Below are 11,568 nucleotides of genomic sequence, written 5' to 3'. Positions count from 1 at the left end.
ATTTTATGTATCTAGTTTGTGAAACATTGGTGGTGTTTTTGAGTTTTTTGTATTGTACTAAACTTGTTGAAATATAATTTGATTTCTTTTCATTCATCATGTGTTATAATTTTATACAGTGTTGAGTTTTTTATTCATGATATTGAACTCAATTTTAATTTTATAAAGTGTTCACCTTTTGATTCATGATATTAAACTTAATTTTAATTTGTTTTTTTTCTTAAGATAATTATGTCAGGTGTTTCGGAATCAAATGTTCCTTCCCAATCATCTCGAGGAACCAAAAGGAAATGGGTTCCAGAAGAAGATGCAGCACTGGTTTCCTGCATGGTGGACTTGCACAATGTTGGGACATTTAACGTTGATACGGGGTTCAAAGCCGGTTACTTAAACGAGTTAGAAAAAATGTTAGAGAAGGCTTTACCCAATGCGATGTTGAAGGCAAGACCTAATATCGAGTCAAGGATTAGGTTACTGAAAAGAGATTGGTCAATAGTGTATGACATGCTTATGGCCAAAACAATAGCGGTTTTGGTTGGGACGAGCATATGCAGGTCGTTGTTGCTGAAGATGCGGTTTGGGACTCTTATTTAAAGGTAAGAATGAGTTCAACTCTTGATTATCTTATTCTTACCAAACTTATAACTAATATGATTTCCTCGTTTTTATAGAGTCATAAAGAAGCCGGTCAGTTCAGACATCGTAGTTTCCTTACTACGACCAACTTCTCGCCATATCGCAAAAGATCGAGCGACTGGGAAAGACGCTCAAACAGCCGCTGACGTTCTTGAAGAAATAAATGCTGAGGATGTACCTTCTGCAGATATTAATGAAGACAGAAATGAATACTATGATTGCGATGCTAATGTCTCTTTGGATGACATGGATGTTTTTGCCACGGAGCCGCAAACAGACAAAAACCAAGGGGGTTCCTCATCTTCAAAAAGGAAAAAAAAGAATTCTGATGCAACTGGTCATTTTTCTTCTTCAGTTAATGATGCTGCCACTTTATTGGCTGAAAACATGCGGGCCATTGGTGAACAAATTAGTAGGAGTATTGCCTCCGATGTGGTAGTTCACCAGGGCATCCAAGAAAAAGCGGCAAATTTATATCCAACCTTATGTGAAATAGAAGGTTTAACTGTGGATGAACAGTTTCAAGCATTGACTAAAATTCGGATCATCCAACTCAAATGGTAGTTTTCTTTAGTTTACCTTCGATGTACGGTTGGAATGGGTCAAGATTTCTTCTTGACCATTAAAATTTATGGTTTTGTTGATGACATTTTCGTAACTTTTTACATTTGTAATATTTGGGATGGTATGTCATATACAATGTTCTAACTTTTGATGTGGCAAAAGCGTATAACATATGGATTGTGACATAGAATTTCATGAATCTCATTTAACCTTTTGTTAATATTCATTGTTATTATGTTTATGCAAAATACAATTCTAAAGTTATTTATTCTTGCTAATATTTTTTATTGTAGAATAATTAAATTATTTGTTCCACAAATGATATTTTAGCACATTAAATATGTATTACAGTTTAATAATAATAATGTATATTATAAATTATATTTAATAATAATTATTTAAATTATATTTTATAGTATTATATATTATGATTTTAGTAAATTCATATAAGAATAAGAATTTTATTTAATTATTTATTATTATTAAATTATATTTAATAATAATTATTTTAAATTATATTTTAGTATTATATATTATGATTTTATTAGTAAATTTATATAAGAATATTTATTAACAATTTTATTAAATTATATTTTATAACAATTATGTTAAAATATGATTAAATTATTTATTATTTATATTAATAATCTTATTAAAATTTAATAACAATAACAATAATCATCTACTTTCAAAAAATTCTGCTAAAGGTATTCTAATCATTTTAATTTTTTTCCTTATGCTATTACATCTCTATTCCATTCAACCAAACACAAGAATACCATTACACCTCTATTCCATTACATTCAACCAAACAAAAGAATTACCTATTACGCCTCTATTCCATTACAGCGAACTACCTCTATTACATTACAGCGAACTAAACGTATTGTTATTGTTTTGGGCTGTCAGTGTGACAGAAGCAGACTGTAGAAACAGGAAAGAGGTTTTCATTTTGTTTTTTGTCTCTTTTTTTAATGATTTTTGTGATTATTATTGTTATTATTATAGTTATAGAAACAAAAAAAGAAAGATTAAAAAAAATGGTTGAATATTGATTTGTTAATCAACAGCTTGCTAAAAGGCCTAGCCAGAGAGGAACCTTTTGGGCCTCTTTTTTTTTTTTTTTTGCAAACCCACCTTTAATTGCATCATTTATGCAATTATCACATACATGATCACACACCTATATATATGATTGGTTTGGCTATGAATACCCCGAAGAACAAATATCACATGCCACCCTACACAATTAGACAAACTGAAAATAGTTGCAATAAATTGCATTATTGTTAATTTCATCAAGTTATTAACTAGACAATAATAATAATAATTAGGCAACTGTCATTATGATGATCATGATGATGATTTGTCATGCATGAGCAAACCTCATAACCCTTCATAGTAATGATGAAAGAAAGTTGCATGTTTCCACTAGGCATATATTTAATATAACATTTCCATAAGTGAAAAAACTCAGCACACCCCAAAATTAATGGAAAGGAATAGAACAAAACTTAGTTACCATTGAGTCGAGCTTGATGTCCTTTAAGCAAGAATAATGAAATTCAACACGGCTCTAGGGTTAGTGAGAACGTTTTGACTTCCGGACACTAAAAAGTCAAGAGACCAAAAATGAAGAAGTGAACTGAACTGAGTTCCAAGAAGATATTTAACTAAAGCTTGCCTTTATTCATACCTTCCACATGCTGGCTTTTATGATACACATCTTTGGGTTCATCGCTGATGAGAGACTTGGGCACCTGAAAGCTACAAATAAACTGATTGCTATACCACATTTAGTAACATAAGATGGTTCATTTTCAACATCCAAATAAACTGTTAAAGCAGTGGTAACTACGCATATCATAAAACCAAAAACAATGCATTCCAAATGGTCAAAATGTAGTTCCATAAATAGTGGAACACAAAACACGAAACTATAAAAACGTTTTTACTCCCCCTTTTAATGATGCCCACCAATTTACAGCCAACATTTTTCCTTCCAGACAATCCCAACTGATTGCTTAACTGCTTAATACATAGGAACAAGATCCTAGTAGTATAAAAACTACAAATACGACGACAGTACCAAGCTATCTGTTAGAAAACTACATTCTTCTAAAATACCAGCTGCTGCTACTAAATCATGTCTAATCATTAAAAATAAACTGAAAATTTTATAGAAATAATATAGCAACTACCGTAGCTTGGAACGTTTGGGAATAGAACTACTCGGAGGAGCTCGAGATTTCCCAAAAGCCTTCATTTTTCTTCTCCTCCTCTCCTCTTCACTGTCCGATTCGTTCCCTTTCTCCCTGTCTGCATTGCTTGCTTCCCTCTCCAGCTCCTCCCATGTCTTTCCTTTCTCTTCTTCGGAGTCTTCCTCAGATTCTTCCTCCTCTTCATCCTCAGACTCAACCAGAGACTCACTATCGGAATCATCATCCTCCGACTCAGATTCAGGCTCCACATCAGATGGCTCATAACCCTGATCTGATTCCTCTGACTGCTCAGAATCTGAATCACTAGCTTCCAAGTTCAAAAATTCCCAGCCCCCATTCTCTATGAAGCTCTGTGGATCATCAGTGATTGTCTTCAGAATCTGCCGCCAGTTCAGATTCAGCCTGCTCTCGTAATACTTGATGTCTGTTGTATCAAGCCATTCCTTGATGCCATCAAGTGAGGTTGAAGGGATGGAATCAATCCTTAGTACATCTTTCTTGAAGTCCTTGAACACAATGGTCATGTCAAAATTTTTCTGCCCAAGGCCAACCCTCTCCAGATTCACGATCTCAATCTCGCTCAAGGTGACCACAAGGAAAGGAGTCTCTACCAACTCAACTAAACAGCTTGACGTTGGCACAATAAAAGCTGATGCTTTGTAGGGGACCCCATGGAAGCCAAGTTCTCTAAGCGGTTGATCAAACTCAAGGTCAAGACCATTGAACTGAGGCTGCCCCCATAGATCATTTACCCGGTTCACAAAACTCTGAAAATCCATGTTGATCTTATTCTTCCTATCCCTCTCCCTTTGCTCTTCTTCAATCTCATCAGGGTCATAAGCAGACCTCTTTCCCCCTCCCAATGTCTGGACTACATCCATAACCTCAACATAAAACTGGACGTCCTTGGTTTTTTTGTTCCCCACCATTATATGGTTGTGCAGATGAAAGTGAACAAGAGTGATCATCTCTTTCTCTGCAGGCTGGAAGAATGCATGCTTTATGTTTCCATACATGATGTCAACGCGCTCATCAGCTCTAGTGGTAGAATACCGAAAACCATTAACATGAGCTTCCAGTGTTCCTGGAATCTTTCTCCCACGACCACCAAAAACAGGGCGTATCCAAAGGTCAGACAACCGTATAGGCTTGAACCTGTTCCCTGCAAGTTGAAGTTTTTCCTGAGTAACCAAGGTTGCCCTCTCAGCTTTCTCAGATTCCCTGGCCACGACTTGCCGACGAAGAGTTTTAATCTGCTGTACCACTTCACTTATGTGCCTTGGATCCTTGGAGCGGAATGAGACTTCTTTCAGATATATTGCTCCTTGATTCTTTGAAGAGTTCAAATCATGAGGACTGAAAGGAGTCCCTGGAACATTAAATATAATCCGGATAAAGCAATTTCTGTTGGTATCCTGCTGGCTGGAAACCGTCCTTATAGTAGCCACATGGAAAGGCACCATACTGCCATAAATTGGCAAGAGCACAGCCTCATTCTTTTGGTCAATTTGAATCATAAAATCTCTAGGAGGGGGCAGGTCGTTCACATTCTTATAGGCAATCAAATCAGTTGAAGACTTGGCAACTGAACGGTTGTCTCCATTCCCAGGACCACCAGCAAGCCGCCTAGCTGTTTCTTCATTCTTTTGACGAGCAAGTTCTGCTTGGTGCTGCCTCCTTAACTCCTCCTTTGAGATCTCATGATTATCTGACCTAAGCACCGTCTTAGACATGAAGGGCTCGAAGCCATTAGCTTCAGTCTTCACAGACTTTTCTTCTTCTTCCTCATCCTCATTGAATGAGTAAGCTACATCCTTAACAGCCTTGGAACATTTGCCAGTCACCACTTCCGTATTTTGTTCACCAACAATAACTGTATCAGCAAGTAAGAGAGAAAAAACACTGCTCTTTGGTTTCTTACTCTCACACTGCAAGTTCTGAAAACCGACTGACACATTGAAAACCATCCCTGCTTTGACCAGACGGTCATTCTTCCCATTGAGATTAAGGCCTGACTCACGAAACTCAAGACCGATTCCTGTACCAGCAGATTTTGTTAGATTGGGAATCCAGTCAGGAGCCTCCTTCTCAACAATTGAAAGTGCAGCTTGATACGCAGCACTACATTTTCTCCCAGGCTTCAACATACCAATTGCAGCTTCATGGGCCTTAAGAAGAACCCCATATGCCTTGCTCTGAAGTGGAGTGGCATCAATCAAGAAAGTCCTGGCAATATTTGAGCAATAACTGTTATAGCGAGCTCCAACCGCACATAAGATAACACTGGCAGAATCATAGTACAGGTTCTCTTCATTGCTTGCAGCACTAGGTCTGAGATCAAACTCACCCCCACTTTGAAATATGGGAGGGTAACAAATATCAACATTCTCTGGCTTAAGCTTTACTTTGGCAAGCTGTGGATTCACTATGGCTTTCTCCGTTTCATCCATCAAGGTGGCATGAGTAATTTTCTTCTCCTCATCAATTACACTCTCAAGCCTTGGAATTACAATATTGTTCATCACATTGTAACTTAAATAAGCAGCTTTCTTGACATTCATAACCTCCTCTTTGTCCTTCACAGCAAACAGGTCAGATAACCCATTGGTTACATCAGTAAGCTGAAAACCAGCACTTTTTAGTTGTTCAGCCCATGTCTCTAAAAGCTTTCCTTCAGAAGCCTCTCGAGCTATGTAACCAAAATTAGGAGCATCATTTTCATTTCCCTTGTATTGTACCCTGATGGACCGAAATATAGAGTCCATCGACGCAATCCCATCATCACTCTTTGCCTTCACATGCATCACAACATCAGCGCCCACAGCCTCCTTGGCGGATTTCTTCACAACTTCAAGAAGAGAAACTTTCTTCTGGCTACACAAGAAATGAATCTGCTTCTTTGTGAAGACAATTATAGTCTCAGGAAACTCATAACCCAGCAACCAAACGTTCAAAGCCGATGATTTCAGATATCGCAGATCTTCTGAAGTTGGTGGTGTAGCTACTGCAAAGACATCAGAAGAGCCCCAGAGCTCGGGTTTGTGTTCATTCCAGTGTGAATACAAAGCCTTCAGACGTTTGCTGAAATTGTCCAGATTAATAGAGTAAACACTTCCTGTTCCAGGAGCTGTCCCATTAGGAGCCTGGCCATTTGCACCTCGATGATCAGCCATTTAGGAGCTATTCTGCATAGAAGTAGGATCAATTAATGACCAATATATAAAGAATGTCAATGAATAAAATTTAAAAAGATGGGAATTTTCTAATTAATACTTCAACAGTAATTTCAGAAAACCTTGAACTGAGGATTAGGTTAGCTTTTTAGGAACCTTAAAACACTTGAGAAACAACAAAAATCAAAGAAACAAATACAACACAACATGTCACTGTCCTCGTATAAGCGCTCAACAAACTCAAATTGAAACCCAGGAACTTTAAGTTCGAATAAGTTCAAATTTTACATATTAATACTAGAAAACATATAATAACCTAGTATTACATCTCGAAAACACCAGTGGAACCTGTCCAACACTTCAATTTTTCATCAAATAAAACTCAAATTCAAAGGCAAATTAGGGTTTCAAATGATACCAAATACTTAAAAGATGCTAAAAACATAAGGAAAACAATAAGAAAACTCACATTCCCAACTCTGCCGAGAATCTCCTATAAATTTCAGCCTAAAACCCCCTGGATTTGAAGTCGAATCAGGCTTATTGCGTCTGCGACGGCTGCACACTTACTTTGAGGACGCGAAACTAGGGTTAGGGTTTCGAATAGAGAAGCAATAATAAACAGAGCCCAAAATTAAAGGCTCAGATAACAAATTATTTAGCGAAAGAGAAGAGGAACTAATCTGGGCATCGAAGAAATGAGAGGAAATTTGGGGATTTTTTCTTCGATTTTTTTAAAAAATCGAAGATTTAAGAAAAAAATTGAAAATTTTCTTAAGAACGGGAAATGCAAAAGGAAAAATATAAATGGCGGGGAAAGGAAATGAAGAGAGAGCAGCGGTGTTTATATATTTTAGATTTTAGAATAAAGAGACGTCTAGAGATAGGCTTTATATATGTCGACCGACTAACATATATGGCCTGAGGTTTGGGATATTTACGACAGATGCCATCATTATAATGTGACGAAGTTACTGAATTGCCATTGATGACGTGGAGATTCTTTTTGTTGTTTGACGAAAATGGACAATTGACCGCCCCAGTTATTTTGATTAAAATCCAAAATTTTTATTTAATTTACTCGAATTTAATTTAATTTTATGGTAAAGAGTTAAAATAATTTAAATATAAAATAATTAAAATCTTAAAATGATTTAATTATGAATTGATCTGAACATATAACAAAAAAATCCTTTAATTATGAATTTATTTGAACATGTAACCAAAATAATCCAAATTTTAAATGATTTTAAATATTTAATTATATAATAATTTGATACCAAAAAATTAACAGTTAAAACTAAAATTATCTAAATATTTTAAATTTAAAATATTCGAATTCAAAATAATACGAAAATTAACCTCATCTGATCTATTCACATAGGGGTAATATTAGAAACAATATTTTTAATGGGTTTTGGGACTGCTGGGGTTAAACTGGAATTTAACATTTTAAGAAGTAAGGTCCAAGAGGCGGGAGTTAATAACGTGAGGGAAAACCATCCAAGCCAAACGGCGTCGTTTGCGATTGGATTTATTACGTCGTCGTTTTTGTCTCAGCTGTTTCACTTATGAGAGGAAGTGGGCGGGAAATAGATTCTCAACCCTCAAATGTGGCGGGGAGGAGACTTACTGTATTAATATTTATATATGTATTAATGTATTAATTCTTTTTAAAAACGGTACTGCTTTTCTCGATTGAATCTTAACTTAGTTAGTATTAATATCATCATCAGTGTAAGAGAATATAGGTTTAAGTACATTGAAACGTGTTATTCTCTTATTTAAGAGTTAAGGAGGTTATAATAATTTTAAACATTGTATAAGAAAAACAAAGATTATGAATCGTAATACTATCTTGATATAAAAGAAAGTAAGATAATACCATTTTTTTTTAAGATAGATAACTCGATATTGAAGAAAACTAAAATTTAAATACAAATCTTTTATTATTTATTGGTGATTTCATCGATTACATGATAACTTTATTTTTATTTTTTGACAAAATGATAACATATTTAATTAATCGTTTGGGGTTATTCTATAAATAGGTTTCAAAATCTCTAGTTAACAGGGAAAAAATTAAATACATTGTATATTTATTTTGCAATTTACATGAATAAGAGATTAAAATTGAGGTAGAAATTTGATCCAAGTCCAATTAGTGGTGAAGTTAGAATTTTTTGTTAGAATTAAATTGTATAATTTTACGATAGTAAAATGTAATTTTAATATTTTTATAATTTTTAAAGGGTTAAATTATTTTTATCATTTTGGGAGGGAGGTAAAGTGTAATTTTATCATTAGTAATTTAAAATTTTATAAATTATAAAAAACTTAAATTGAAATTTTACCATTTTAAAGGGACCATAAGCACTTAATCTCTACTAAGTTCTGCCATTGAGTACAATGAGTGGTGGAGTAAGAAAATTTTGAGGGTTAAAATTAAATTGTATAGTTTTGTGATAATAAAATGTAATTTCATTATTAAATTTTAAAGGGTTAAATCAAATTTTTTTATCATTTTGGGAGAGGGTAAAGTATAATTTTATTATTAATAATCTAAATTTTAATAAATTATAAAATGCTTAAATTAAAATTTTAACATTTTAAGGGAATCATGAGCTTAAGTTCTGCCATTGAGTCCAATGGTAATATTTAGCTTCTATGATTAAGGGTGAGTTTGGATGGGCGGTACGTTTACCTGCGGTTAGTGTAAAACAGCGGTAGCGGTGAGCTTAGATACTATAGTGATATTGTAGCGTGAGACAAAAAGCACCGCACCCAATCGTCCATCTAAACCCACCCTAAGGATAGAAATGACTAGCTTAAAATAATAAAAATGTCTACTTTAAAGTTTAAAGAACCCATAGTTTTTCAACTAGTGATTGCCATGTTCATTAATCATAAACCTTTAACTAATGACCAAATAGAGCTAGCACTAGACCTAATAAAACTATTTGACATTGAAGAACTACCATTAGATTTTCATCAACCAACTAAATTGTAGTGTTCAGTCCATTAAATATGCAAATGAGTAATGTAATGGCACTAAATTTTTGAGGTGTTCAAGGGATAAAAGGTGGCAAGTGTCCACTGGTCTAGAAGAGTTGTTTGCAAATGGATTTATTGTACCTAAAATTGATCATGAGTCGAGTCATTTGTCTAAGTTCAAAGGTCTATTTGAAAGTAGGAGGGGTAGGCAAAAGTATGGGCCCGATAAATGGGTTTGGACAAAAAAAATAAGGCTCATTTTCTAACGAGTTGAGCCTCAGATAGGATTTTTGTTTGGGCCCGAATCAACCTATACTTTCCTTTCTTGTTGTTGTTTTGTTGTCATTTCGTTATTATATTGTTATTATTTTACTATTATTGTTTGAATATTGTATATCTCTTGTTTTATTGTTAATTTTGATACTATTTTAGAGGCATATTAGAACAATGAAAATGTGCAAGTGTATACAATCGTAACAAGTAATAAAGTGACAAGTAAATGTTGAGTTATCATACCCACAGGGACTGTGCAAAGAAAATATTTATGAAATGAAAACCGAACACTTTGGTGATTAAAAATATTTTGATTTTGAGGAAGTAATTAAAAACTAAAATTTAACTAAGTAAAATAAAAATAAAAGTTCCAATGCACGATTTCAAAAGATGGTTTTAATCAAGATGTATGATTGCAGGGAAGTATGGTGATATCCATGTGAAAGAAGAAAGAAAATGTAGAAATTTAAGGTTAAAGAAAGTGAAAGATAGAGAATGGGAAATAATGAAGGTAATTGTGTTATGTGATGGGAAAACGTTGAGTATCTACACATAAACCATGCAAATAAGGCAAACACTTTTATAGAATTTTATGGAAAGCGAGTAAATTAAATAAAATTCAAAATTGTCAAAAGATTGAAGGTTTAATTGTCAAAAGAATCAAGTAAGGAATAACCCATGATTTCACTTTAGGAATTGAATGGCCAAATCTTTAAGGTTAAGAGGAGAATTTATTAATTCATTTTATGAATGGGCTGATACAATTTGATATAATTTATTAGTTTTTTATCCATAATGAAGCGTTGGATTCTCGCCCAAAGCAGACTTCAGTTCGTCAGAATTCAGGTATGTGTGTTTACCTTAATACTGATGGCGTTGTTCACTCTATGTCTAGTTTCTCTACTATAGGTGGAGTGATACGCGATGGCAAAAGGAAATGGATCTTAGGTAACAATCGTTTTTTGGGGAAATGTTCAATAGCGGTTGCTGAGTTGTGGGGTATACTAGATGGTCTTTGTAACACCCCTAACTCGTATCCGTCGCCAGATTAGGGTTGCGAGGCATTACCGAAACATAGCACAATTGAATACAAATAAATACAAAATCATAATTCACAAAGTGATTTAAGGAAATACATATTCATCACTTATTTAAATATCTTGCATATAAACAATAAGTCATATTCTATACTTGTTGAATACAAAATAATACAAATTTTAACCCTACAAATAACATTATGATAATGCATATGTATATAAACCTTAGTCATCACTACATAAATGTACAAAATATCCCGAACTCATTTAATATTACAAGCACAAATATAAATCACATTATATCAAATTTGCATCTCTGTACTTAAAAAAATATAAATGTTTATATCGATTTAGCATATCTTGTAAACATATATATGTATATACTCATAAGTAATTGTCTATACATATAACATTTACAAAAGTTTTCATTTCATCACTTTATAAAAATGCATACTTTCATATAAAATTCTTCATTAGCATTCACAACCAAATTATTCAACTCTAAAACAATGCACACTTCCACCTATTAACATGATATATAATTATTAAGCTCATATCTAGTTCGAATAAACCATACTCACAACATTCAATTCATTGACCTTACATATTCCTTATTATGCCAAACCAAAACCAAAATGTGCTTAACTTATCATTCAAACCAAAGCTTAT

General features: G+C 33.8%; 1 protein-coding gene across 2 annotated transcripts; it reads right to left on the bottom strand.

Annotated features, from left to right (window-relative positions):
• Nucleotides 1-3,063: 3,063 nt before the first annotated feature.
• LOC105761139 (FACT complex subunit SPT16) lies at nt 3,064-7,444 on the bottom strand. Of its 2 annotated transcripts, none has more exons than XM_012578850.2 (2): nt 7,065-7,444; nt 3,064-6,607 (listed from the first exon to the last, which is right to left on the bottom strand). In XM_012578850.2, exon 2 carries the CDS (start codon nt 6,593-6,595, stop codon nt 3,398-3,400), a length of 3,198 nt encoding a protein of 1,065 aa, XP_012434304.1. In that variant the 5' UTR covers nt 6,596-6,607; nt 7,065-7,444; the 3' UTR covers nt 3,064-3,397. The 2 variants fall into 2 exon arrangements, with proteins under 2 accessions (XP_012434304.1, XP_012434305.1); XM_012578851.2 differs by having other exon boundaries at nt 3,064-6,602.
• Between the last annotated feature and the right edge of the window lie 4,124 nt (nt 7,445-11,568).

Source organism: Gossypium raimondii, chromosome 11, assembly GCF_025698545.1.
Source record: "Gossypium raimondii isolate GPD5lz chromosome 11, ASM2569854v1, whole genome shotgun sequence".
Taxonomy (NCBI): Eukaryota; Viridiplantae; Streptophyta; class Magnoliopsida; order Malvales; family Malvaceae; genus Gossypium; species Gossypium raimondii.
This window is presented reverse-complemented; position numbering and strand designations above follow the sequence as displayed.

Excerpts from the sequence above, each read along its gene's own strand:
- LOC105761139 (XM_012578850.2), bottom strand. The coding sequence starts at position 6,595 with ATGGCTGATCATCGAGGTGCAAATGGCCAGGCTCCTAATGGGACAGCT.